At 40.4% G+C, this 26,936-nt stretch overlaps 1 protein-coding gene across 1 annotated transcript in view; it reads right to left on the reverse strand.

Annotated features, from left to right (window-relative positions):
- The window catches only part of slit2 (slit homolog 2 (Drosophila)), a 457,736-nt gene that overhangs the window by 15,210 nt on the left and 415,590 nt on the right, over positions 1-26,936 (reverse strand). Inside the window, exons 29-34 of the mRNA XM_043700598.1 lie at positions 23,849-23,942; positions 15,977-16,114; positions 12,140-12,380; positions 11,001-11,131; positions 2,108-2,262; positions 1,016-1,304 (exon numbers count right to left, since the gene is read on the reverse strand). Coding sequence (XP_043556533.1) covers positions 1,016-1,304; positions 2,108-2,262; positions 11,001-11,131; positions 12,140-12,380; positions 15,977-16,114; positions 23,849-23,942 — 1,048 coding nt within the window. The remainder of the gene's footprint in view (positions 1-1,015; positions 1,305-2,107; positions 2,263-11,000; positions 11,132-12,139; positions 12,381-15,976; positions 16,115-23,848; positions 23,943-26,936) is intronic.

The following is a 26,936-nucleotide window of genomic DNA, read 5'->3' on the forward strand; positions in this document are numbered from 1 at the left end:
CACTGAGGATGTCACCTAGACAGGGGACGAAATGTCTGCAACACAAATTCCCAGCTCGGCGAACACAACCACAACAATGAGCACCCGAGCTACAAATCTTCTCACAAACTTTGAATTGTTAGGAACACTAACTTCGATTATCATAGTTGAACATCCCAAGAGGTTCACAAGGACATACTCAAACAAAATTGACGTTGAATGGAAGTAAGAATAATGTTGATCAAAGAGGTACTATGAAGATGCGGTCTAAAGGAGAAGAAAGAAGTTGAGAAACAGAGAGTTTTAGGGTGGCAATTACAGAGTTTAAAGCCTTTGCAGCTCAAGGTACAATTGTAAATGGTGGGATTAAATAGGTGGATGATCCACAAGAGGTCAGAATTGGAGGTGTGCACTACTCTCAGAGGGTCGTCAGGCTGCAGGAAATTATAGAGATGAGGAGGGGAGAGACCACAGAGGAATCTGAACACTGAATCAAAATTTTAAATGGAAATGTTGGTGGACCAGCATCCAATGTAGGTCAGTGAACACAGCCCATAATGTCTCCTGAGGTAAAATCACTCGTGAAATTTGACTAAGATTCTGTGAAACCCTTTACAATTAATGTCATTAATGATACATAAATAGACACAATAAAATCTCCAGTGCATTCAGCATCAAATTCAATGAAAGGAAAGTGAGAAAGTGCAAATCAAAAGGCATTTTTCAGTTATCTATATGACAAGGCATTTGTAAGTTGAATTTTCTATAAATTGGTCTTTCAAAGAGAAAATAAATGGAAGAAAATAGCACTCTCCTTTTAGCAAATGTTTTAGAACAGTCACTCAGCTACAATAAAAGATGCTGATCTGAGTCTGGAGATTTCCGGTGGGCTTTTTCTGACTTGCAAACACTGTTTCTGTTGAAATGCAAAAGTGGGAGATATTCCCTTCTCAAATACTTTCCAATTTTGAAAGTACAAAGAAAAGAGTATTTAGCTAATAAAAAGAACTAAACAACAAGCAATACAATTACTTACTTATTGCCCTGACATGGATCATTTGTTTGCTGGTCACAAAGGGTCCCTGTCCAACCTCCTTCACATTCACAGGTGAAGCTGGACTGGCCAATGGCGTGGCACGTACCATGCTGGCACATCTTCTTCTGACAGGGTTCACAGCCTGGCAGAATGCCAATCTGCATTGGAACTTTCTTAAAGTCCTGCAGCTCGTTGTTAATATATAAATTGCGAATGCAGCCATGGAAACTGGTACCATTTTGGCCTGGTCCTTGGCGCAGAGCTGCAAAGTTTGCCTTGGTCGGCATACCTACAAAGAAACAAAAGTACAGGAATAATCCAGGGCACTAAATGTAATTTTGAGTCATTAGTGAGATCACAAAGCAATAATTAAGCATGTTCCAAGTGATATGAAAATATCTTTCATTGTTCATTTCCTTAAATCATTAAATACTTATAATTAAAAATCATCCATTCTTCTAAGCCATGCTTCTTTTATATTTTCTGCCTCAGATCCACATCAGCAGTACCCTGAATATCTAAGTCTCTAGTCAACATATGAGTAAGAATCCATTATGCTAAAAGCATTTTAAATTGGAAAATCACAGACAGAAGCCTGAATTGCACCACTCAAAGGCACAATGTGTAGGTGTTCTGGAGCAGAACCCTTGGGAGTATCATCACTTAAGCTGCAAACACATCTATAAAAGAGACAAGTGTAATCACTAAATCAGTGCCCCAGGTAATGCAATGCTACTTTTGTGTAATTGTTTCAGTAAATGTTACCTCACATGCAAATCTGTTAATCCATCAGCATTTGCCTTGAGCAAAATTATCAAGAAAATTATTATGCAAAATAGTCTGCTTTATTAATTCAACACATCTCTATAATCACCAATTTACAACATTTTAATAGATGTTTTATTCTAAACATATTTCTGAGTTTAAGCAAATGGTATGAAATATCCTAATAGCTGATAGGATGTTGCTGATGCATTTCATGCCAGGTTTTGCTCTTTGGCTGGAACTATTAAGGATTACAGAAAACAAGAGTCACTGAAAGGAATTTCCTTATCGTGTAAATGTAGGAAATTTTCTGGAACTCTATCATACCTCCAACGTAGAGAGGGGAGTCTATGTTGAGTGTGGATTGTCTGGCTAAATTGTTAATAGTTTTAGGATTTCCTCCATCTATCACGAGGCTTAACATTTGATCAGCTGCTACCAGCTCCAGACTGTGAAAGTTGCCATCATTGATTGTTTCCACGCTGTAGAAAGAATAGCAGTAAGTCACCTGGACAATGGATATATAGCATTGCTTTTAAATCAGAGAGGTTTACTTAAAAAAGCTACTTAGAACACAACAGAAGTTTGTATGCATCCAATATATAATTCCTAATGATCTTATATATGTTTTTCAGCTTAAATTCAAATGATTTATTCCTTGCAACTATTAGTAAAAGCTTCCATTAGTATGACTCCAGATCACTACCAACCACTGCCCTGGACTCTAACTCCATGGACTGCCTAAGGTAATGTCAGATTCCCAAAGACTGGAGGATATTGCTGTATGTAATGATCCTGGTTGCAGTTTGCTTGGCCTTTCTGTTAACACAGATCAAAATCAATGCAGTGCCCACTATGGAGTTCGGGTTCCATAGAGTGAAGGAGCTGGCAGCAAATCTGAATGACTAACAGCTTCAGAGTTTGCGCCTTCCTCCCAGTAAGGGGCAGAAGTTGCACTATCCATCAATATAACCCATGTAATGGCCTATGAGCTCGCTTGTTCCCCTGTGAGGGTGAGGACATGAGTCCACAGAAAGAGAGGCTGATGCCTGGAACTTAAAAGCTTGTCGATACTGGGGGCAGACAGAGATGAATACATTTTTGTTCTGCAACACTGTCAAAGAATATAAATAAATGGAGCTGTGATATGGATCAGTTGTCATGTCGCAAAATGGAGTAACAGGCTTGAAGGACTCGTGTTTCTGCAAACTGCTTTTCCAACAAACAGTCTCCAAGATTGCTGTGCAGTGTAGGCTCAGACCATAGTGACAAACATCACATTATAAATGGGTCAGTGATGAACTAAATTCTTTTTTTATTAAAGACATGCTTATCTGGCAAAGAATGGGTTTCACATCTGCCATACCTGAAAAGGTCGGCAGTTGAGTATACAAATGACCAGTTGTCAGATGTATGTAAAGGATATTAGCTCTTTCAGAGATTACATACAAACATATCTTGATTGCTTTTGCTAGCAGCTGATCAGTGGAAGTGTGAAAAGCACTAAAATAATGTGCTTAATTATGTGTGGTGCCTCAGGGAGATGGATGTTTTCTGTCTCACACAGACTTAATGGAAGACCATTTGTCACAGCAACAATTCACATATGACTGATGGAGACTATGCATAGTGTAACCCAGTACCTCACTGTCAACCTCATCCTGACTTTACTGATTAGAAGCACAGCTTTGTGAAGTGTTATTTCTATTAGTACAAAGACAGCTTCATTTGTGAGATTAAAGGCTTTGCGCATCAACTAAACTGTCATCATTTTTAAGGTTGAAATTTCCAGGACTGAAAATGAAAGGACTATTTTGTATCGCTTGGGCAAAATATTCAAAGTTTGAACAATAATAAAACAAACTAGAAAAGGGTCAGCATATCGGACAACAGACAAATGTTAAGTCTAGATTTGGGCATTTACCCATAGGGTCCACTTTGGCCACTGATGCTGTTCATTCCATTGAGTGTTTCTAGCATTTGTTTTCTTTTTCTTTCTAAGTTCCAACATCTGCAGTGTCTTGACATTTATCTTAAACAAGCAGATTCAGCATGGCTATATGCAAGCACTTAGTCATAATTACCAATATGAGCATATACCATGTGATAAACCATATCACTGCTATATTGCAGCTGTACTAAAACCCCATGATAATGTCTCCATTGACTGAAGTCATAGCAATAAATGATAAATGTGAAGAATTACATGCTTGTAACTGAATTGAGTTAATTATTAGCAGTATCTTTGTGTTATGAAATATGAGACATGTAGCCAGAAGGACTTGTCACTATTCTATATATGAATGAAAAGTTGTCTAATTTATATCTTATAGCACAACATTTCTCATTTCCCATTTTTTTCTGACTCTGCAATTAATTCTTGCATTGCTAGCGTTGCTAGGTTTGAAGAATCTGGATGAATTATTACAGTCAGCTAGTTTCAAGCATGTTGCTGCAGTCTAGTCCTTTAGAAAGAACGTTGGTTGCAGTGTAATTTCAGAGGACTATCAAAATTTGTTTTTCTTCCCTAAAACAATATTGAAATCTATACTTCTTTACGTTTGTAAACTGGAGAGTGAATCTATTTTGTTCCCATTCCCCTGGTTTTGTGAAGATCTTGGGGTTAATCTAAGGTGAGCAATGCTACTCTGAAATGGTGTGAGCATGACCTTGAGTTTATTGTCTTGTTGGTATGTAGGGGTGAACATCAAATGAACAGAGTTGATGCCTTGGGAATGGCTGTTGAAAGGAGAAAGCAAAAGAGGGAAACCACCTGGAATGATCTCGTTTTATCAGACATCAGATACGTTTTCAGGGAATGGTTTCTTTGGAACCACTGGTTCCTGTCTATCACAAGGGAACTGCAGGGCTTGGAAAATTGTCAATAGACTGCTGAGCTTCCTAAAGTCATGAATTGGATCAAACATATCTCACATGCTACTCCTGGAATACGCATCCATAAGTAAAACAAACAAGCATGGCAAGAAACACACACACACATATATACAGCAGATGTGGCTTTCACTCCTATTGCTCAACATGCTAAAAATAATCCATTTGGGCTGTTTGAGGAAACCTGCTCAATTATCACTGCAAAGTGAATATCGGAATTACAAACAAAGAACGATAAATTTTAAAGAAGTAAAATATCACCAGTTGTTATTTATGCTTTTACAACCTGATTTGGACAAGATGTATCAATTCATTTGTGTTTGCAAAACTGTAGACAAACTGTCTGTTTCATACACAAGTATATCTGCTTATTGTATCACTCAAACATAAGTCATTCAGGCAATAAATTTGCTATGAGCAGGGATGCAATATTCTTAGCCTGTGTTGTGGCTTTTTGAGTGTCTGGGGATCTAATTAATCTCTGGTTAACCCTGACAACATCTCTATTATTCTACCAATGAGACTGAACTTAAGTAACTCTATGCCAATATAAAACCTTGACCAAAATTCTTTTTGGGCCTTGCTATTATTTTTTCTGTAAAATTGGGGTATGTTAATATACTTTGGATTTATCCTGTATACTTGAATAGTTGTTGACCTCGTGTGTGAGTTGACTCCCAACCTTTTAGTTAAAAGATCCAAACTCTTCATATTTACCAGCTGAGTGTGCCTTTGAAGGCAAACTCTCTGCAGAGCAAACTCATGTATTCACAGAATCTTAGTATAACATCGCATTGGTTGCAGTTGTTCAGCTCATTGTGTTTGTAGATGGTGTCAAGACTACTACCTCACCAGTTCACTTTGCATTTGCACGACATTTTCTGGGAATTGAGGGGCAGATGGGTTGCCAGGAAAGATCTCTAACTAGGCAATTCCGATGGTGAGATGGTGGGAGAGGCTCATGTGAATGTCAAACCCCATACTTTTTGGCTAAAAATTTCATCTCAGAACCCCAACTTTTTCAGGAGTATATATGGTATTTGTCTACCATTGAACCAATGATTTTTAAAATTGGCTAACATGCTCATATGCAGTACTCTGAATTCATCAGCTGAAATTGATTCACCAGTGTCAAAGCTGCAAACACCAGCAGTTTATATAAACCTCACATGGCTCAAAATGCACCACCCAGATATTAATCACAACTATGAGGGATAAATGGTGCAAGTCAAATTTCATTATTTATGCAAGTAACAAATTTATTTCCTCTTCAATACAATGCTTAGGTTCTATTTCCAATCATATCAAGATCAACTTTAATTTTATTTATTTCCCTGTTAATGCTCAATCTTAAGGGAAGAAAAGAATTATCATTCACGCAGAATCTTTAACATCTTTAACAGATATCAGAAGGCTTCAGATCCAATGAATTACTTGTTGTAAAGTCACTACTGTACAGGCACAACTGTTCAAACAGTGAATGCTGGTGACATTTTTAAAGGGACGAGCTTACAGGAGCTTCTCACTCTAACAGTATGAGGGAATGATTTGGAGATGCCGGTGTTGGACTGGGGTGTACAAAGTTAAAAATCACACAACACCAGGTTATAGTCCAACAGGTTTAATTGGAAGCACACTAGCTTTCGGAGCGATGCTCCTTCATCAGGTGGTCGTGGAGTACACAATTGTAAGGCACAGAATTTATAGCAAAAATATACAGTGTGATGTAACTGAAATTATACATTGAAAAATACCTTGATTGTCTGTTGAGTCGAACAAAGCTAACATACACAGAGATGAAACTCTCTCAACTAATGACAAATCAGTATTCAGTGACTGCAGTCAGAAAATAATCAGCAAGGGCTGGTTGAGGAGGGTAGGTATTGGTTGTGAGGGGTCACTAAGTACATTTTATCTGTGTTGTAGACATATGAACAAAATGTCATAAGTGCTTTTTAAAAACCTACTTGCTATTGTGTTGGGGCAGTGATGGGTACTGTGGGGTTCCTCCATTTTTGTCACCAATGCAAAAGACTAATCCAGATCTGGAAAGAAAATGCTGTACTACCTGGGCCCAGGTTGTTTCAATTGCCTGCTCCCCCCTCAGTGAGACTAACTGTACTGTCAAGGTATGCTATATTTTGCCCAAGATACTGATTGTCAGTTTAACAATGAGTCCTGTGGAGCTGGGGATGCAGGAACTCTGGTTAATGGGCCATCCAATCATTGGGGAGTACTCTAACATCAGTGAGATCAGGGAGATATCAGAGCTTACACTCCTCATGTTGTTAATAAGGAAATTGACAGCGGCCAAGTACAACTGTGTCCTAATTTCCAGTGGATTCTGTGGGACTATTAACCAAATTTTCAGTGGGAATCCAGCAAGAATTGAGAAAATTTGGAGCCTTTTGTTACTTAAGCAGCACAGAAGTGCATCTATGTCTTGGGAAACATTGCAAATAGTTTAAAATCAAATGGACATGGCAAGGAGACATTTCTTTTCAGCTTGACAACTTGGGTTCAAATGCTTACAAATCTGATGTGATAAGAGATTTCCTCAGCGGGCTTTGGGACTGCACTCTTGAATCAATTGAGGGTTCTGAGCAGAAGGACTGGCATGGCAATGTTCCTGGAGGGGGTCATCCAATGAAGTACGTTGGACAGCTTCCTTGAACTGCAGCTCCAATCAGAATGCTAGCAGCTGTTGAAGATGCCAGCCTCACTGGCAGAGGTTGATGCTGCTGAGGCACTGATCGAAAGGGGACTGCAGCACTAAACACCCACTGAGGGAATCTCTCTGACCATGCTCCTGTCTCTGGGGCTGGGAACGTCCATGGATAGCTGCAAAGATTAATCATCCCTAAGCGGTTCCTTAAGTATTTCAATATTCAAATGTGACTGGGCTATCTTGCTGCTGCCTGCCTCTCCACCAACCTTCACCAGGCTGGGAGAAATCTGCCCAAAATCCATGTCTGCCATCAATAAAAGAGTGTCATCTAGAAAGCATTCATTGGACCAGTCACCACCCAGTTTTCAGTTGCCTAAACCCAAAAATTGAAGTGGCTCTAATCTACAATTTAGTTTACAATAGTAGCTCATGCGCAAAATATTACAATGCTTCAGTGAGATTCAAGTTAATGTATATTGTAGGTGTGCAATACAGGAACCTTGACTTTGCAACTGGTAATGCTATGGAATTAGGTTTGCAGGGCTTGAATAAGGTCAGTTACAGTCATAATATGATGGGGAACTATTCCTCACCCCACTGAGGCAACTACAGGCAAAATGCAAATTTTGTGTTGTCTGTTGATCATCAGTACTAATCTGGTTAATGAGTGACCGCATGTTTGTCCTGGGGACAGCTTAATGCAAGACTAGCATGTATTAAAATCAACTAGGAGAAAGTGAGGACTGCAGATGCTGGAGATCAGACCTGAAAAATGTGTTGCTGGAAAAGCGCTGCAGGTCAGGCAGCATCAAAGGAACAGGAGAATCGACGTTATGCCCGAAACGTCGATTCGCCTGCTCCTTGGATGCTGCCTGACCTGCTGCGCTTTTCCAGCAACTCATTTTTCAGCTTAGCATGTGTTAAAGCCTGTTTGCACTTTATAAAGGGAAAGGACATACTGGCAGCAGTAGAAGTATTAACAATTTCAGCAAGAGGGTCTCAGGATGAATAAAGACCATGGAAGAAGCTGTAGGCCTAACACAGGACTCCCAGACTATCTTTTGCAGTGTTGGAGGCCATAGTCTGAGAAATGGAAAGAGGATAGACTTTAAGTTTCCATAGGGATCCAGGAGGCCCAGCAGCCTCCTGTTCAGTTTCCCTCCAGTACGGAAATGGGAGCATGTAGTCACTGTGTTAAACATAAAGATCAAGGATTTTGGCCCAGAGGACTTGGCTACTGTGCTGCAAAAAAATTGCTGACCTTGCACAGGTGAGGAAATGCAAATTTTTCACATACCATCTCCTACTCATGGCACCGATAACCGTGCACGCTGCTCAAATACTTACACCCTCATCATTCACACGCTCCAGCAATCAGGGTTCATGCCAATCATTTGCTCATGTACTTTAATTCACCTTCACAAAAGGAAGTCTCACATCTGTATCTTGCAGGTTCCAAAGAATCCCAGCTGTTTACTTCTGGCAGACCCAATCAGACACACTGTAACCCAGTCACACATTTCAGGACAAGAATCATAGCATCCCTACAGTGTGAAAACAGGCCCTTCGGCCCAACAAATCCACACTGACCCTCTGAAGAGTAACCCACTCAGACCCATACCCTATTTTTACCCCAGACTAATTTACCCTATCTACACATCCCTAAACACTATGGGCAATTTAGCTTGGCCAATCCACATAACCTGCACATCTTTGGACTGTGGGAGGAAACCAGAACACTGGGAGGAAACCCATGGAGACACAGGGAGAAGGTGCAAACTCCATACAGACAGTCGCCCGAGGCTGCAATCGAACCTGGGTCCCTGGCGCTGTGAGGCAGCAATGCTAACCACTGAGCCACCATGTTGCATGTTGCATATAATGGGAGGAAGGAGCAGAGAATCTATAAGGAGCAGACATACCTGTATTGCCTGAACTCTGTGAAGAATTACAGGCCTGCACTACTGGCACAGCAGTAAGATCCCTAAGAACTGCAGCTGGGGTAAATCAGAATGCAGCCTGATGATGAAGAGAGAACCAAATTCAACAGCTGATGGTGAAACACCATGACTTGACCTGACAATCACCAGCCAGATACTGATACTGCATGTTCTCCAGAGAGTAGCATGGAGTTGACAGCTGCACACAAGATAGTGGAATGCAACTGAAGGAAGGAAATCCCCATGTGCCAATACAGACAAGTCAGCTGCAGGCAACTCCAATGAGGACTTTAGTGTATAGGAAACAACTGATAGGCAGTGGGCACTGGATTGCTCGTGCACTGGCAGGTCTGCCACAAAACTGCCTTAGGCAATACGAAAGAGCTCATCTCCAACATAACACAGGGCTCTGTGCAGAGCTTGGAGTCTGTCCTTATCACCTTAATTCCATGATATCACTTACGGGCCGAAAGTGATGTCTCAGCTTCTACTGCAGTACAGGCAGAAGTCAGCCAAAATCTCCGTGCTGCAATCGGAGCTCAACCCAAGGGTAATGCATCTTTGCTTGCTGCGGTGTAAGGTTAGACAGCTGCTGCCTCATTTGTCTACATAGTATGTAGACCTTCACAGTAAATCCAGCAAACTGTTCTCTCAGCAGAATACCAGGACTGAGGAGGCACTAAGATATGTCTCAGAGAATGTGTCAGGAGGTCCATTGAGTTCAAATATGCTGTTCTCAGTCAGGATGAGGACAGCCATGTTTTTCTCATGCTCTTGCTGTGACATTTCAGCCAGCCCAGAGTGCTGCCACTTCAGATAGTCAAGATCATCCTGCAACACTATCTGCGTTCTTATCTGCTCAGAGTCACAACCACCTACCAGATCTGCTGTAGCTATGAGAGCTAACACTGTAATAGGAACACCAAGACAGGCATAGGCTTTGGAAGAAAGCACGGAGGTACAATGTGATTAGTTCTGTTTCATATTGGAAACATTGACAAAGTTGTGAATTTCTTTTTACAAGATGTCCTATTCTAGACTCTCAATTTTATCTTGTATTGCACAATCTATTTATTTTATTGTGCCGATTCTTTAAATATTTTTGCATGGCTGCACACAAATAATAAATTAAATGGATCATGTTTATGCTTGGCTTGTGTGGTAGCTATTTTTCAACAGTCAAAGACAGTCAAAATGACCTCAGCTGAAAGTCCCACGTTGATGCCTTTAAAGAATGTGAGTGGAGATCCATCATGCAGCTGAATGCATAATCAACTGGGCATGCTTAAAACAGACCATTGGCAAGACCTGGGAGGTCCAGTGCTATATCAGAGTTGGACACTGACTGATGTCATGATCTCCCATTCTATATGTATTCAGCACATGCATAGTGAGTTTGTCCTGTCACATCTCCCAGTTGACAATGACATGCACTGCATCAGAAGTGACAGGAAGCCTATCCATTGCTATTTTTAACCTTCTGAGCTTCTACGATGGTGCTAAAGATTCCAATTTTATGGTCTCAGTGCCTTAAATAGAAAATATTCCTTAGAATTAATGACTAACCTTTATGGAGATAATGTTTGCAAAATAAAAATCGACCTTTTTTTAAAAGCAGTTCTCCTATACTATACATGTTACTTCCCCCATCTTCATTTGCCAAGCATTCTTTGTATGAGGTCACAATTGCCAATGGAGGGAGAGTTCATCCATCACTCACCTGTAAATGGCTGATGCTGGATAGGTACCAGTGTCATAGCTGACACGTACCCGCCCACGGAAAAGCTCCACAGCAATGTGATCACTGTCCCCTTTGTACAGCAATATCCCATTGTCTTCATCTGTAGCAACCTTAGCAATGTCAAATGAAAAAAATCAGCTCATCAGATCTTCATGGAACTGTCACGGTAGATATTTATTGTGAGCAATGGTTCTAAAAATGTAACATTGGATCAGATATCCACTATATGCAATGCCTAAAATTCAGTTCCACTACAAGCATTTATATGGAGCATTGAACAATACAGCATAGGAACAGGCCCTTTGGCCCATCATGTCTGCACCAACCCAGAAGCCATACTAAACTAATTCTATTTGCCTGCACATGGTCCATATCCTTCCATTCCCTGCCTGTTCATGTGTCTGTCTAAAAGCCTCTTTAAACATTGATATTGTATCTGTTTCTATGATCTTCCCTGGCAGCTCGTTCCAGGCACCTACCACCCTCTGCATAAAAAAAAGTGTCTCACACATCACCTTTAAACTTGCCACTCACATTTTAAACCTATGTCTCCCCCAGTATTTGCCGTTGTTTTTCTCACTTTCCCCTCCTTGCTGCAGATACTAGGCTCATCTTACTTGTGTCTTGCCTTCCCTTGAAGTGCAGGCACAAACCCAAGCAGTAAGGTTGCTGGCAGTAAGCAGTCAAAGTGTGTGGATGACGTTACAACAATCTTTCTTAGAAGTAAAAGTACAAATCTTGAAACGTGAAGAAATCTCAACCGGTTTAAAAAGGCTTTATTCAGCATTAGTAAGGAGTACTTGGTAAAACTTACAATGTTTGTTTGCAAAAAATACATCAAAATTCTGACTGAAACACAAATGTATCATGGTCCATGAGAATGACAATTTCTCCTGATTATTATTCCTCGATTCAGATAGAGGTTTAGTGCAATTTAAATCTCAGAAGGCATGTTTTGAGAAATATGATCGCAAAATAAAAGTAAGTTAAGACCTGAATATGTATGTAAACTGGACTTCTGTAGAAAAGTTATTTTTTTGTGGCTGAATTGACATAAGAGTCTTTAATAAAGACACATACCTAATATTAAGTACTGCCAATCGGAACATTTTTCTTACCTGGAGAGAGATATTAGGCTGAAGCTGTATATTTGGTGAGGGAATCTGGAGGTAGGAATCTCTGTTGACAAAGTTCACACTAACCAATTTTTCACACTTGTTGCCTTCATAACCAGCCAAACATTGGCAAACTGGCTCATTTCCAATTTCAATACACTGAGCTCCATTCTGGCATTCAAAATGATCACAGGGGCTGGTGCGAGGTAAAACCATTGGTGGGGTCAGCTCACAAAACAGACCGCTGAAAAAGATATTTAATAAGAAAATGGGCTTTAGTGCTACTAGAAAAAGTTTTGTAAGATATAAATAATGCCTGAACAAATGCAGCATCTATCAAACAGTCTGAGATTGTATATTCATCAATGAAGCGGCTAAAGTCACATTCAGAAAATAAGGAAATCTAGAAGTTTGTATCATAAGCAAAAGCTCCAAGAATGGAAATCAATTTAGTAGATTGGAACTAAATGAGTAGGTATCATTTAATCTGTAGAGGTGGCACTATAAGAGTGCCACTTAGCCCTGTGGCCATACAATAAGATCTCACTGTTGACCTGACTGTAACCTCAAATTCACATTCCCACTTTCACCTGATAACCTTTCATCCTCCTGCATACCAAGATTGATCAACCTCTGCTTTATAACCTGGGGAAATGTTAAACTGACCATTTTGGAGGGAAGAATAAAAGTATACTATCGAAATGGTGGAAAATTGCAGAGGGATCTGTGTTGCCCAGTGCATGAATCACAAAAGGCAATTCCGTGCCTTTTTGATAAGCTCCCATTGCCTCCTTTTTTTCTACCACATGTTCATATTAGGCACCTGTAAACTACTTCTTTACCATTAGTCATTGCTACCCAAACCATTTCACATCCTAGTTGCCTGAACTTTACTAATTTCTCATGATATGGAGATTCTCGTGTTGGATTGGGGTGGACATAGTTAAAAATCACGCAACACCAGGTTATAGTCCAACAGGTTTATTTGGAAACACTACCTTTCGGAGCGATGCTCCTTCATCAAGTGGTTGTGGAGTGTAAGATCATAAGACACAGAATTTGTAGCAAAAGTTTACAATGTGATGCAACTGAAATGATATATTGAAAAAGACCTGCATTGTTTGTTAAGTCTCTCATCTTTTAGAATGGGGATGTTGGTTTTAGTTCTTTCATATGTAAATCCCAGAACTTTTTTAAAAGTTACACTCTCAAGTGAACTTTAACAACAGGCGCCATGTCAGCCCAAATAATGCAATGAAGGTGTGAGGTTAAAGTCTGTCAGTGCTTCGATATTCAGACTAATTCTATTTCTAAAAAAGGGATTTACAGAATCTTACATGGACTCATGCAGTTTTTGAGCAAAATAAAATGTAATTCTACAAGTACAAATTCACCCTACACATATATATGTGTGTGCGTGCATGGTTGTGTAAATGTGAGGGGGGAGTGTGAGTGAGAGAGTGTGTGTATATGTATATGTGTGTGAGTGTAAGGGGGTATAAGTCTATGAGAGGCCTGAACAGGCTGTGAATCAGTCTGAACATTGGGACATAGACAGCCAGACTTTAACCTAACACCTTCAATGTATTATCTGAGTTGACATGGCACCTATTGTTAAAGTTCACTTGAGAATGTAACTTTAAAAAAGAATCTGAGATTTGAAAGAACTGAAACCAACATGGTCATTCTAAAAGCTGAGAGACTTAAAAAACAATCCAGGTCTTTTTCAATATATCATTTCAGTTGCATCACATTGTAAACTTCTGTGATAAATTCTGTGTCTTACAATCTCTACTCCACAACCACCTGATGAAGGAGCAGTGCTCTGAAAGCTAGTGCTTCCAAATAAACCTGTTGCACTATAACCTGGTGTTGTGTGATTTTTAACCTCATTTCTCATGATTGTACTCATACCATTGTTAACCAGCAGAGCTACCTCTCCACCTTCTCATATCTTCTGGTCCTTCCTAAATATGCTACGTCCTTCAATACTCAGTGACCAATCCATGTCGTCACACAGCCATGTGTCTGTAATGCTTACCAGATCTTATTTCTTTTTACACGCTCAGTTAATCTCTTTTGTTTTAATGCTATGTGGATTCAGATGGAGAATCTTCTGTTTTATCTTTTTATTCTTTCCTGTAACATTTCCAGGCTCATCGGTTGATTTCTACTCAATCTGCAGTCTTTAGCCCTTTCTATCACTATCATTTTGTGGTATTAAAGCCTTTCTCTTTTGCCTTCCCTGTTCTTTGATTTATCACGTTTTTCAAAGTTTGATCTCTTCCCCCACTATTCAGTTTAAAATCTCTCTACTTCTCTAATTATGTGGTTCACCAAAACATCAGCTTTAGCACTATTCAATGGAGACCATGTGTATGAATTCCAATTTCCCCAGTACCGGTGCCAGTACCCTCTGAGCCAGAACACACTTCTCCCACACCGATCTTTCAGCCAAACATTCAAGTCTCTAATCTAATTTGCCCCATGTCAGTTGGACATAGCTTAATTAATAACCAATGATTATAACCTTTGAGGTTTTGCTTCCTGATGTGATGCCTAGCTCCTCTTTCTATGGCCCAGATTTTCTGAAGGCCAGATAGTTGTTTCTGCCATAGAGATGGGAGTTGCATGTCGGGACCGTACACAACTCCCAGTGTTGTGGAGGAGCTGGTGTCAGACTGGTGTGGACAAAGTCAGAAATCACATGACACTAGGTTACAGGCACTACACCTGATGAAGGGGTTCCACTCTGAAAGCTTGTGATAGCAAATAAACTTGTTGGACTATAACTTGGTGTCATGTGATTTCTAACTTTGTCAATTCCCAATGTAGCAGACTCCAAAGGAATTGCCCAGGAGATTGAAGATTCCCTATGCCTGGACTGTGATTCTATTCTCCCATTTACCATGTCCAAAACACAGCAAATCAACTGGTAATTTTCTAGTTCTGCTGAACATTCTGGTGATATATTAGGAGAAAGGGGTGGCACGGTTGCTCAGTGGTTAGCACTTCTGCCTCACAACGCCAGGGACCCAGGTTCGATTCGGGCAACTATCTGTGTGGAGTTTGCACATTCTCCCCATGTCTGCGTGAGTTTCCTCCGGGCGGTCCGGTTTCCTCCCACAATCCAAAGGTGTGGAGGTTAAGTGAATTGGCCATGCTAAATTGCCCATAGTGTTCAGAGGTGTGTAGATTAGGTTTGTTAGTCATGGGAAATGTAGTGTAATTGACTAGGGGAATGGATCTGAGTGGGATACTCTTCAGAGGGTTGGTGTGGACTTGTAGGACTGAAGGGCCTGTTTCCACACTGTGGGGATTCTATGATTCTCTATGATTCTATGAAAGTGAGGACTGCAGATGCTATAGAATTCAGAGTCTAAAAGGGTGGTGCTGGAAAAACACAGCAGGTCAGGCAGTATGTGAGGAGCAGGAGAATTGATGTTTAGGGCGTGAGCCCTTCATCAGGAATGATATATTAGTATCAGATGACTTGCACTATGCCTTGTGGGAAGGCCTGTTACAATATTGACCAATACTAACAATTTGAAGAGGGTGGCCATTCTCTGATTCTAGCTTTGGCATTGATGACAAACTTGTGGTGAGCTTGTTTCCTCTGCAGTCATACAGTACTTTCACTATCAAAGCTCACATCCATGAGTCAACCACATACTTTACCTCCATGCTTCAAATATATACAAACGCTGACACTGCTGTCATAAGTTAAACCAGTTTTTGAGAAACACAACTGACAGGGTTTTATGAATCAGTGTATTCCTCAGAGTGCCCTGCTTTGGCAAAACTCTTTACATTCCAAATATCTCCCCCAACAAGGCCCACCTGTAACCTTCTGGACAGATACATGTGTACCCATTCACTGCATCGATGCACTGTGCATTGTTTTTACACTTGTTCTCCTGACAGTCGTCATAGTCAATGTCACAATGTTCACCGACATATCCAGGTGTGCACTCACATCTGTAAAACAGAAAGTAATCTCCAAAAGTCAGATAAAATACTCATCAGTTAAGTATTTCAAAAATCGTGCTTTCTTTGCAAAGGATGTTGTCCCTGATCAACCTCTTCTTGGATGCTGTCAGAGAAATGTTGGTTACTTTCCAAACGCCTCTGGGTAATCGGAAATGTGGATTACAGAACCTGATGCCTTCAATGCGATTTGTTCATATTTATAGTTGAGCACCACTGTGAAAAGCCTGGTCTTCTAAAGTTTCAGAGGAAATATTATTGGTATTTATATTTTGGAAAAGGATTCAAGCCTCATCAGAAATAAAATAAAGAACTATGAATGCTGGAGATCTGAAACAAAAACACCAAATTGCCAGTGAAAATCACCGGACTCGAAACGTTAACTGTGTTTTCTCCCCGTAGATGCTGGGTTTTTCCAGCAATTTCTGTTTCAGGTCTTGTCAGACTCTCATACGTCAACTATCGGGAGCTCAGCAAAAGGTGTTCTCTACTCTGTTCATTCAATATCAACATCAAACTGTTCTTGCTTAAAAGGAAGTTTCTTTTCATTGGAAGGCTAACGGTCGACTTAGACCAGCTGTGCTTTTCTAGCCCCATCCTTTTTGACTCTGATTCTCCAGCATCTGCAGTCCCCATTTTCTTCTACTTAATACAGTCTGGCCCAGGCGGTTATTGAACCCTTGTAATACTGTTGGCAGTGTGCACAGTTTATACAGTGGCACAACAAGGCTTCATGTGTAGGCGTGCAATGACTATTATCTACCTGCAGGCAGAAAGGAAGTGCTATAGCAGCACCTGCTTAGAGCTGGATGATATCCAAATCGCAGTATACAACTGCTGTTTTCGATAATTATGTGCACTGTGGCGAATATGCCCATTTATATTTAGTCATTTCATAACCACAGTGAAAGGAAGCAAAGGCACTAAAGTTTATTGGAGAGTCCCTCCCTGATCAACAGTGCAACAAAACTTCAGAATGAAAAATAAAGAACAGCAGATTCTGGAAGTCTGAAAAAAAACCTGAGAAATTGCAGGAAAAGCTCAGCAGGTCTGGCAGCATCTGTGGAGAGAAGACAAAATTAACTTTTCGGATCCAGTGATCCTTCTTCAGAACTCTTCAATGACACGTCGTGCCTGAAACTTATAGAGGTTGGGATGCAGAGGGGTAAAACTAATACCTTTGCGGAGTACAGAGATTCTGGGGTTGTGAGGTTTTTTTTAAATGTTGTATTCTTGTATTCACAAATGCTATTTTAAATTGAATTGAAGTTCTTGCTAGACTCTGCCAAATAAAGTGAATTCTGCACCATTAGTTTTAACTCTGTTTTAGTGAATTATATCTTCAATAGAGATTTAAAACATATTATTGGTTGTTCTGCAGTGATTCGTGCTTTTTAAATCTGTTTCTTTGTAAGACTGCATCCCGAACTTCTTACTGGGTTTTCCCACCTTATAGTGGAGATCAGATCTGCATTGCTGCAACTACGTGGTATTTTCTCAGATAACCACTGCTGTTATTATCTGGTATTTTACATGTCTAGCAATGCATGATACTGGCTCAGGGCCATGAGAATTAGTTTGCTGCCAACAAACTTTCTGTTTGCTTTGTTTTAGGCTTATCTAGTGATTAGCATTACAGGGTACACCACGACAGAGTCTCTGAGAAGAGGCAGAGTTCTTAGGTAATGAAAAGGTTTATGCACGATAGCAAGAAATAAAACTACATTTATTTGGTCAAGGACCTTAGGGAGTAGGTGGAGATGCATACAGCCTTTCTGAAATCTACAGCAGGATTCCTCCATTCAACTCACCAATTATGTGAAACATCAGGATAGTTTGGAAACAATGCAACCTGAATGAACATTAACCCCTTCCAAACCTCATTTTACAAATTCCTTAATAAAAATTTGATTAGACCATACTAAGAATGCTTTGCACCATGTCCTGATTTTTTTTAATGGAGTATGACACAGAAACACCAGAAGAAGTACCAAATATATATGGATGAAACCAGAGCAAAAAAGACTCTCTATATTTGTTTTATTTGTTCACAGGGTGTGGGCATTGCTGGCTTGGTCAGTATTTATTTTTCATGCCTAATTGGCCTGGAGAAGGTGGTGGTGAGTCAACAACTTGAACTGTTGCAGTTCTTGAGTTGAAGAGACACCAACAATGGTGTTAGGAAGGAAGGTCCAGGATTTTGAACCAGTGACACTGAATGTATGGCAATATAGTTCAAAGTTAGGATGGTGTGTGGTTTGGAGGGGAACTTGCAGATTGTAGTGTTCTCATGTTTCTGCTGTTACTGTCCTTCTTGATGGTAGGGGGTCATGCATTTGGAGGCGATATTGATGGAGACTTGTGAGTTACCACGGTGCATCTGGTAGACTGTACGCACTGCATTTATTCTGCATCAATGATGAAAGGAATAAATGCTGAAGATAGTTTATGCCTCGGCACTGAAGTAGGCTGCTCTGTCCTGCACTGTGTCTTCTTCAGTGTAACAAGGGAGCTGCAACCATTCAGACAAATAATGATTATTCTGTCATTCTCCTGACTTCTGTCTCGTAGATGGTGGACAAGGATTTGAAAGTGAATTATTCGCCACAGAATTTCTAGTCTCTGACCCATTCTTGAAGACACAGTATTTGTTTAGCTGGTCCAGTTCAGTCAATGGTTCTGTCAACTTCCACAGTGTACACAGTGGGTGATTCAACACTGGTATTGCAGTGAACTTGAGGGGGCAATGGTCTCTTAATAGAAATGGTCATTGAACGGCATTTGTGTGGCAAGAATCTTACTTGCCAATTGTCAGCATAAGCCTGGACATTTTCCAGATCTTGTTGCATTTGAACATGGGCTACTTCAGTGTCTGAGGAGTCGGAAATGGTGTTGACCGGTATACAAACATTGGCGAACATGCCGACTTCTGACATTATATCGGAAAGAATGTCATTGGTGAAGATTTGAAGGTGATGGGGCCTGGGATACTATCCTGAGAAACTCCCACACAGATGTCCTTGGACAGAGATGAACAGCCTCCAACAATCATAGCCATCATTCTTTCTGTCAGGAATGACTCCAATCAATGGAGTGATTTCCCCTAATCAATACTGACTCCAGTTTTGTTCGGCCTCCTTGATGCCACACTTGGTCAAATCCTGGTGCTGATTCAAATAGCTTAAGTTTTAAGATAGCGATGAATAAGGATAAGTCAGGAGGTACTAAACTTGGGGAGAACAAATTACATTAGTATTAGGCAAGTGCTAGGGAGTGTTAATTGGGAGGAGCTGTTATTGGGCAAGTCCACATTTGACATGTGGGAGTTGTTTGAAGACCTGTTGGTGAGAGTTCAGTACCGGCATGTTCCAGTAAGGATGAAGGACAAGGATGGCAAGGTAAGGGACCCTAGGATAAAGAGGAAGGTTGTGAATTTAGTCAAAAATAAAAAAAAAGCACACATAACATTTAGGAAGCTAAAATCAGACAGGGCCCATGAGGAATATAAAGTAAGCAGGAAAGAACTCAAGCAGGGAATCATATGAGCAAGAAGCACCATGAAATGACTTTGGGAAGTAGGGTTAAACAGAATCTCAAGGCATTCTAGTAATACATTAAAAATAAAAGGATAACTAGGGAGAAGGTAATACCACTCAAGGACAAAGCAGGGAACTTGTGCTTGGAGGCAGAGGATGTGGGTGAGATCCTAAATGACTACTTTGCATTGGTGTTTACCTGGGAGAAGGATATGGAGGATAGTGAAGTTTGTGTAGACCATGCCAATCTGCTAGTGCATTTTGAGATCAAGAAAGAAGTGTTGGGTCTCTTCAAGAGCATTAAAGTGGATAGGTCCCCAGGTCCTGATAGTATCTAGAGATGGAAATGTGTTGCTGGAAAAGCGCAGCAGGTCAGGCAGCATCTAGGGAACAGGAGAATCGACGTTTCGGGCATTAGCCCTTCTTCAGGAAGAAGGGCTAATGCCCGAAACGTCGATTCTCCTGTTCCCTAGATGCTGCCTGACCTGCTGCGCTTTTCCAGCAACACATTTCCATCTCTGATCTCCAGCATCTGCAGACCTCACTTTCTCCTGATAGTATCTACCCCAGGTTTTTGAGAGAGGCAAGAGAGGAGATTACTGAGACCTTAACCAAGATCTTTGTATCCTCACTAGACACTGGAAAGGTTCCGGAGGACTGATAAGTAACTACCTTTGTTCAAGAGGTAAAGAGGGATAATCCAGGAAACGATAAATGTCAGATCGGTGGCTGGGAAGCTACTGGAGAGAATTCTTAGGGGTAGGATTTACACGCATTTGGAAAAGCATGGCCTAATTAGGGTCAATCAGCATGGCTTTGTGTGGGGCAGGTCATATTTTACTAATAACTGAATTTTTTGAGGAGGTGACAAAGATGATCGATAAGGGTAGAGCAGTGAATGTTTTCGACATGGATTTTACCACAAGGTCCCTCACATAAGGCTCATCGAGAAGAGTAAGATGCATGGAACCCACGGTGACTTGGCTGCATGGATTCAGAATTGGCTTGCCCATAGATGGCAGAGGGTAGTGGTGGAAGGGTGATTTTCTGGCTGGAGGTCCATGATTAGTGGTGTTCCACAAGAATCTATACTAGGACCTCTGCTGTTTGTGATATATATCAATGACTTGGAGGAAAATGTAGATGGATTGGTTAGTAAGTTTGCAGATGATATAAAGATCAGTGGAGTTGCAGGTAGTATTGAAGGTTATCAAAGGATACAGTGGGATATGGTTCAATTGCTGAAATAAGCAGAGAACTGACAGATGGAATTTAAACTGGGCAAGTGTGAGGTGCTACACTTTGGGAGATCATTTGTTAAGGAAAAGTATAAAGTTAATGGCAATATCCTGAGACAGAAGGTGGTGGTGGAGGGTTGTTTTTCAGATTGGAGGCCTGTGTCCAGTGGAGTGCCATAAGGATCAGTGTTGGGTCCACTACTTCTCATCATTTATATAAATCATTTGGATGTAAGCTTAAGAGGTATAGTTAGTAAGTTTGCAGGTGACACCAAAATTGGAGGTGTAGTGGATAGCGAAGAAGGTTACCTCAGATTATAGCGGAATCTTGATCAGATAGGCCAATGGGCTGAGGAGTAGCAGATGGAGTTTAATTTAGATAAGTGCAAGGTGTTGCACTTTGGGAAAGCAAATCTTAACAGGATTTATACAAATGGTAAGGTCCGAGGGAATGTTGCTGAACAAAGAGACCTTGGAGTGCAGGTTCATAGCTCCTTGAAAGTGGAGTCAGAGGTAGATAGGATAGTGAAGAAGGCGCTTGGTATGCTTTCCTTTATTGGTCAGAGTATTGAGTACAGGAGTTGGGAGGTCAAGTTGCTGCTGTACAGGACATTGGTTAGGCCACTGTTGGAATACTGCATGCAATTCTGGTCTCCTTCCTATTGGAAAGATGTTGTGAAACATGAAATAGTTCAGAAAAGATTTACAAGGATTTTGCCAGGAGGATTTTAGCTATAGGGAGAAGTTGAATAGGCTAAGTCTGTTTTCCCTGGAGCATCAGAGGCTGAGGGGGGACCTTATAGAGGTTTATAAAATTATGAGGGGCATGGATAGGGTAAATAGACAAGGTCTTTTCCCCTGGGGTGGGGGAGTTCAGAACCAGAAGGCATAGGTTTAGGGTGAGAGGGGAAAGATATAAAAGAGACCGAAGGGGCAACTTTTTCACGCAGAGGGTGGTACGTGTATGGAATGAGCTTCCAGGGGAAGTGGTGGAGGCTGGTACAATTGCAACATTTAAGAGGCATTTGGATGGGTATATGAATAGGAAGGGTTTGGAGGGATATGGGCCAGGTGCTGGCAGGTGGGACGAGATTGGGTTGGGATATCTGGTCGGCATGGACGGGTTGGACCGAAGGGTCTGAATCTGTGCTGTATGTCTCTATGACTATGACTCTACAGAGGGATCTTGGGGTTCAAGTCCATAGCTCCCTGAAAACAGCCACATAAGTAGCTGGGGTGGTAAAGAAGGCATATGGCCTGCCTGCCTTTATTGTTCGGGGAATTGAATACAGGAGTCAGGATGTCACATTGCAACTTTATAAGACTTTGTTTTGGCCACACGTAGAATATTGCATTCAATTCTGGTTGCCACATTACAAGAAGGATGTGGAAGCTTTGGAGAGGGTGCAGAAGAGGTTTACCAGGATGCTGCCTGGATTAAAGGGCATGAGCTATAAGGAGAGTCTAGAAAAACTTGAATTGTTTTCTCTGGAGTGACTGAGGCTGAGGGGAGACTTGGTTGAAGTCTGTAAAATTATGAGATGGATAGATAGGGTTGACGATCAGAATCTTTATTCTCCAGAGTTGAAATGTCTAATACTGGGCAGGCATGCATTTCAGGGAGAAAGGGAGAAAGTTGAAAGGAGATGTGAGGGGCAAGTTCATTTTACACAGGGAGAGTTAAGATTCTGGATTGTGCTGCCAGGGGTTGTGGTGAAAGCAGATATGATAGGGGCATTTAAGCACATGAATATGCAAGGAATGGAGGGATATAAACCCCAGGGCAGGCACAAGGGATTAATTTCATTTGGTGTCATGTTTGGCACAATGTGAGCTGAGGGGCCCATTCCTGTGCTATGTTCTATGTTCTAATTAGTGTTTTTCAGCATAGAATGCCTGATCCCAGCCTACCCCAGGAGATAGCTGGCAAACCCAACAGAATAGGCAGCCATCTGAGGGCACAGGAAAGCAGTGCAGCACACATGTAATCCCTGAACTGCCAGTACATTGTGGTGAGCTCAAGGATAATGGGAGTCAATTGGCTCATTACTAATACTAACTGACATCTTGCTGCTGATCACCAGGAACACTGCCTCAACCTCTCCTGCCTTCTGTTTATTTGGGGAAGGTTTGCTGCTGATGGGAAACCGAAGAACTCTCCCACAATGAAGAGAGCCTGGCCACCATGTTTGCCACCATGATGGACTACGTTAAATCCAGCCCCATGTTTCCATTTTTAGAGGTGGCCACAAATACAAAGATGATTTGTAATAAATTCAACAAGAAATTTAAAGGAAACTTCTTCACTCAGAGAGTAGTGACCAACTCCCTATAATATAAATTACTTGAGGGACAATAGCACAAATACATATAAGAAAAAAATTTCTTAACTGAGGGAGAAAGGAGTAGAATGATATATGGATAGGATGAGATGATAGGAGCCGAATGATGTGAAGAATTGGTACGATATTGGTATGAAACAGATAGCTGTTTCTGATCTGTAAAATTCCATGTACTTATAAAAGTTACTCCATGGAGTAAGGCTTCACAAATTTATTATTTTAAAATTCAGGATCTCAGAGTGGAAATTGTTATGCACTGAGCCCTTTTTCTGTACTTAAAACATCCTGTAACAATGGAAAAGTTACCATGGAACAAATTCAGAATAGGGACCGGATGCCTGCCTTCGATTTCCATTCCAAAACTGGTTTACAATAAGTAGACCAGGAGTCTGAGTATTCATCAGTTTCTGTGCGGTTATCAGTGAAAATGCTTCAGGTAAATTTCCATCCCAAATTGTCTCTCTATCTCACTCTCTCTCTCTCCATTTCATTTGAAATATGTAATTGCGCAATTTCAAAATTCTTCATTTATACCCAAGTTAACAGAAGAAATACACGGTGACCAGAAAATGACAGATCACTCATCCAGCAAATAAGCATTGCACGTACTTGAATCCCTTGAGAGTCATGATACATTTGGAGTCGTGCTGACAAGCGTTCAGCTCCGGGGCACAGAAGTCCAGTTTCTCTTCACATAGCTCACCTATGACAGAATAAGAAAAGACTACAGGTTTATCCCCTGTTGCAGCAATGAGACTTGAACCGAGTGATAAAATAATAGAGGTGGGATCTGAATTACTGCTTGGAAACTGTGAACTCTAAATCTTGAGAGAAAGAAATGCTTCAAAGTTCTCCATCATTCTTAAAAGCTGCTGATGGAGTTAACTTGATGAATGGTTTCATTACACAGAGATAAATAGTGAATGTTTTTCTTTGTTGATCTTCCCTAGGTGATCCCTGAAAGCACTGTGTTATTCAATCATGTGAAAATGATACACTACACCTAAAGCAGAAAATATCTGTACACTCCATTGATGGGACTGAGGCACAACACAATCTTGGGCTGCTAAATATGTTTATTTTCTATTAGAGTTAAATTTCTTTGCATCGTTAAATTTGAATGGTTAATAAATACAATATTTAATGAAGAGAAACCATACAAGTTAAAGTATTTTAAGAATTCACGTTATTTTGTTGGTTTTCACAGTAAATGGTTGAATTTATCATGAAACTAATGATTCAGTTTGATCAACATATCTATTATCTTTCCTTGACCTCCACCATACTCTATGTACAAATTATGATCTTACGTTACTGAACTGTCTTTCTATAGAAAGTCTCTCAAACTCTTCCAAACTTATCTCATAGCACCTTATTTAATGTTGCATGTGAAATCCACATTAGATTGAATCAGGTCATGTTCAGATGATCTACAAAATTATGAGGATTATTCTATTCAAGCCATTAATAAGCACTTAAAATGTATCATGGTAAATCATAAAAACACAAAACATAATAGCACAAGAACTGAAGAACTCATCAACCATCCCCTGACACATGCACAGTCTGATACATGGTGATAAATGAATGCACTTATTATGGCTACTGGTTCATATAAAACATGCTAAATTCTTGTGGCCAGGTGGTGGTGCAGTGGGCGAGACCATTGTTAATTCAGCGTGGGGCTCACTATCCGATCAAATTCAAACTGTTAGAATAGTATCAGAGAGTTCTAAGAGTTCAAAGAGAGATGAATTTATAAACGTAACCTTTCAGTGACAATAGTTGACAGAAACCAGCTATAATTTAGCATTAATTGCATGAAATGTCAGTCTCACATACAGAAGGTGTGAATCCTTGTGTGGGACTAGAAATTATGTTGTGGGTGGTATTACTGATGACTTGTATTAATGCACCAGCTAGACATAAGGATGATCATGATGTATCTGCTTTAGTTAAATCTAACCTCTGGGATGACTTGAAGCAGATAATGAATTCAGTGGTGCAGAGAAATATAGCATTGATCAGATCAAATCATCTACATTTTGAGCACAGAAAAGTGCTGGAAACCAAAAATCCATAGTTGTTCTAGTTTACTCCCATCGTAACTCATGAAAGAGTGCACTACATGGGTCACAAGTAGATTGAGACATAAATACCTCAGGTCCTGACATTAACTAGAGCTGCAGTGAGTTTAATAATAATAAAACCAACATCTGTCCCTTACAAAGCCAGAGGCAAAGCCAGGGATCACATGCATCAGGTATTCCTAGCCACTCAATTATCAAATGAGGTCTTGTTTATCACTGACAAGATGCACATGGAACATCAACCACTTCTAAAGTGGAAGTGGACTCACTTGATAGTATATGCTGGAAACAAATTGATACATTCAACATTTCCTTAAAGCAGTTCTCTTCCTAGGATCCACTCCAGCAAACATAAGAAATAGTGGAGAATCATAGAGTCATCAAGTTGTACAGCCCAGAATAAGATTCTTCAGTCCAACTCATCCATGCTGACCAAGTATCCTAAATTAATCTAGTCCCATTTGCCAGCATTTGGCCCATATCCCTGTAAGTCCTTCCTATTCATGTACCCATCCAGATGCCTTTTAAATGTAGTAATTGTACCATGAAGCAACCTACTACTTTTATACCTCCTGGACAGGACCTAGACCCCAACATTACAATTTGTAGTTTTCCCTTTCAGGCAGGAGCTTTAGACATGTGTCGAATGGTACAGCCAACTGCCAAGATATATAATTAGGTGACCTCTCCACAACCTTGCATAGTCCAGTGGGGCAATGATCCGGTCTTAATTTTCAAGATTGCTGTTTGCGAATTTTTTGGGTCCTGATCTTACTTTCAGATATCAAAGAGCCTTATTCCTGTGAGAGACACATTCAGACTGGTGCAACATACATTTCTACCTTCATGCAAGTATATTATACCAACATCTGTAACATAGCATGCTCTTAATCATGCCAATAAGATGCAGGAAATAATTCACAGATGAAACACTGGCATTTGAAGAATTTCTAGTCTGTACCCACCCATGCTAAGGCTTATCATCAGCATAAGTTGATGCATTCTTCATGTAAGCAGTAAGTACACACAATTTAAAATGCTTTTTCTATATGTGAATATGAGTAAAATATCACCTAAAGTTAAAAATGTAGCTTTGAGGTAGGGGAGTGCCTCGTTGGCTGCATTGCTAATGCTCGGTGGTGTGGATCTGTTTTAAAATTGGAATGCCAAAAAATAAAAGTTCTCTTGGTGATAATTTTAGAAGCAAATCGGCCTGTGCATAAATGGGAAACCCATTTTGTTCACATTCTGAAACAAAATTATTCACAAAAAAGGTTCCCCTTCAGATTTAGTCACGCCCTAAGCACATGAATTTTCAGACAAATCCACAGTGATTATTTCACCTGTTGTTGCCAATACAAGATTTCTGTTTCTGCACTACCATTAGAAGCAGACTTCACAATCGAGAATAATATCCTGTAGATTTATATGATAGATTTTTTTGCCTCACTGTCCTCCAAACATTTTTTATTGCTGCTAAGTTGATGGAACAAGGCCACTCACATCAGGCAGATAATCATGTTTTGATTCCTCCATTTCTCTCTGTCTACTGACAAGAAAAATCTTAAGTGAAATTAGTTGGAGCATTCTCAAACACAAACTGTCCA

The sequence above is a fragment of the Chiloscyllium plagiosum genome, chromosome 1 (genome assembly GCF_004010195.1).
Source record: "Chiloscyllium plagiosum isolate BGI_BamShark_2017 chromosome 1, ASM401019v2, whole genome shotgun sequence".
Lineage (NCBI taxonomy): Eukaryota > Metazoa > Chordata > Chondrichthyes > Orectolobiformes > Hemiscylliidae > Chiloscyllium > Chiloscyllium plagiosum.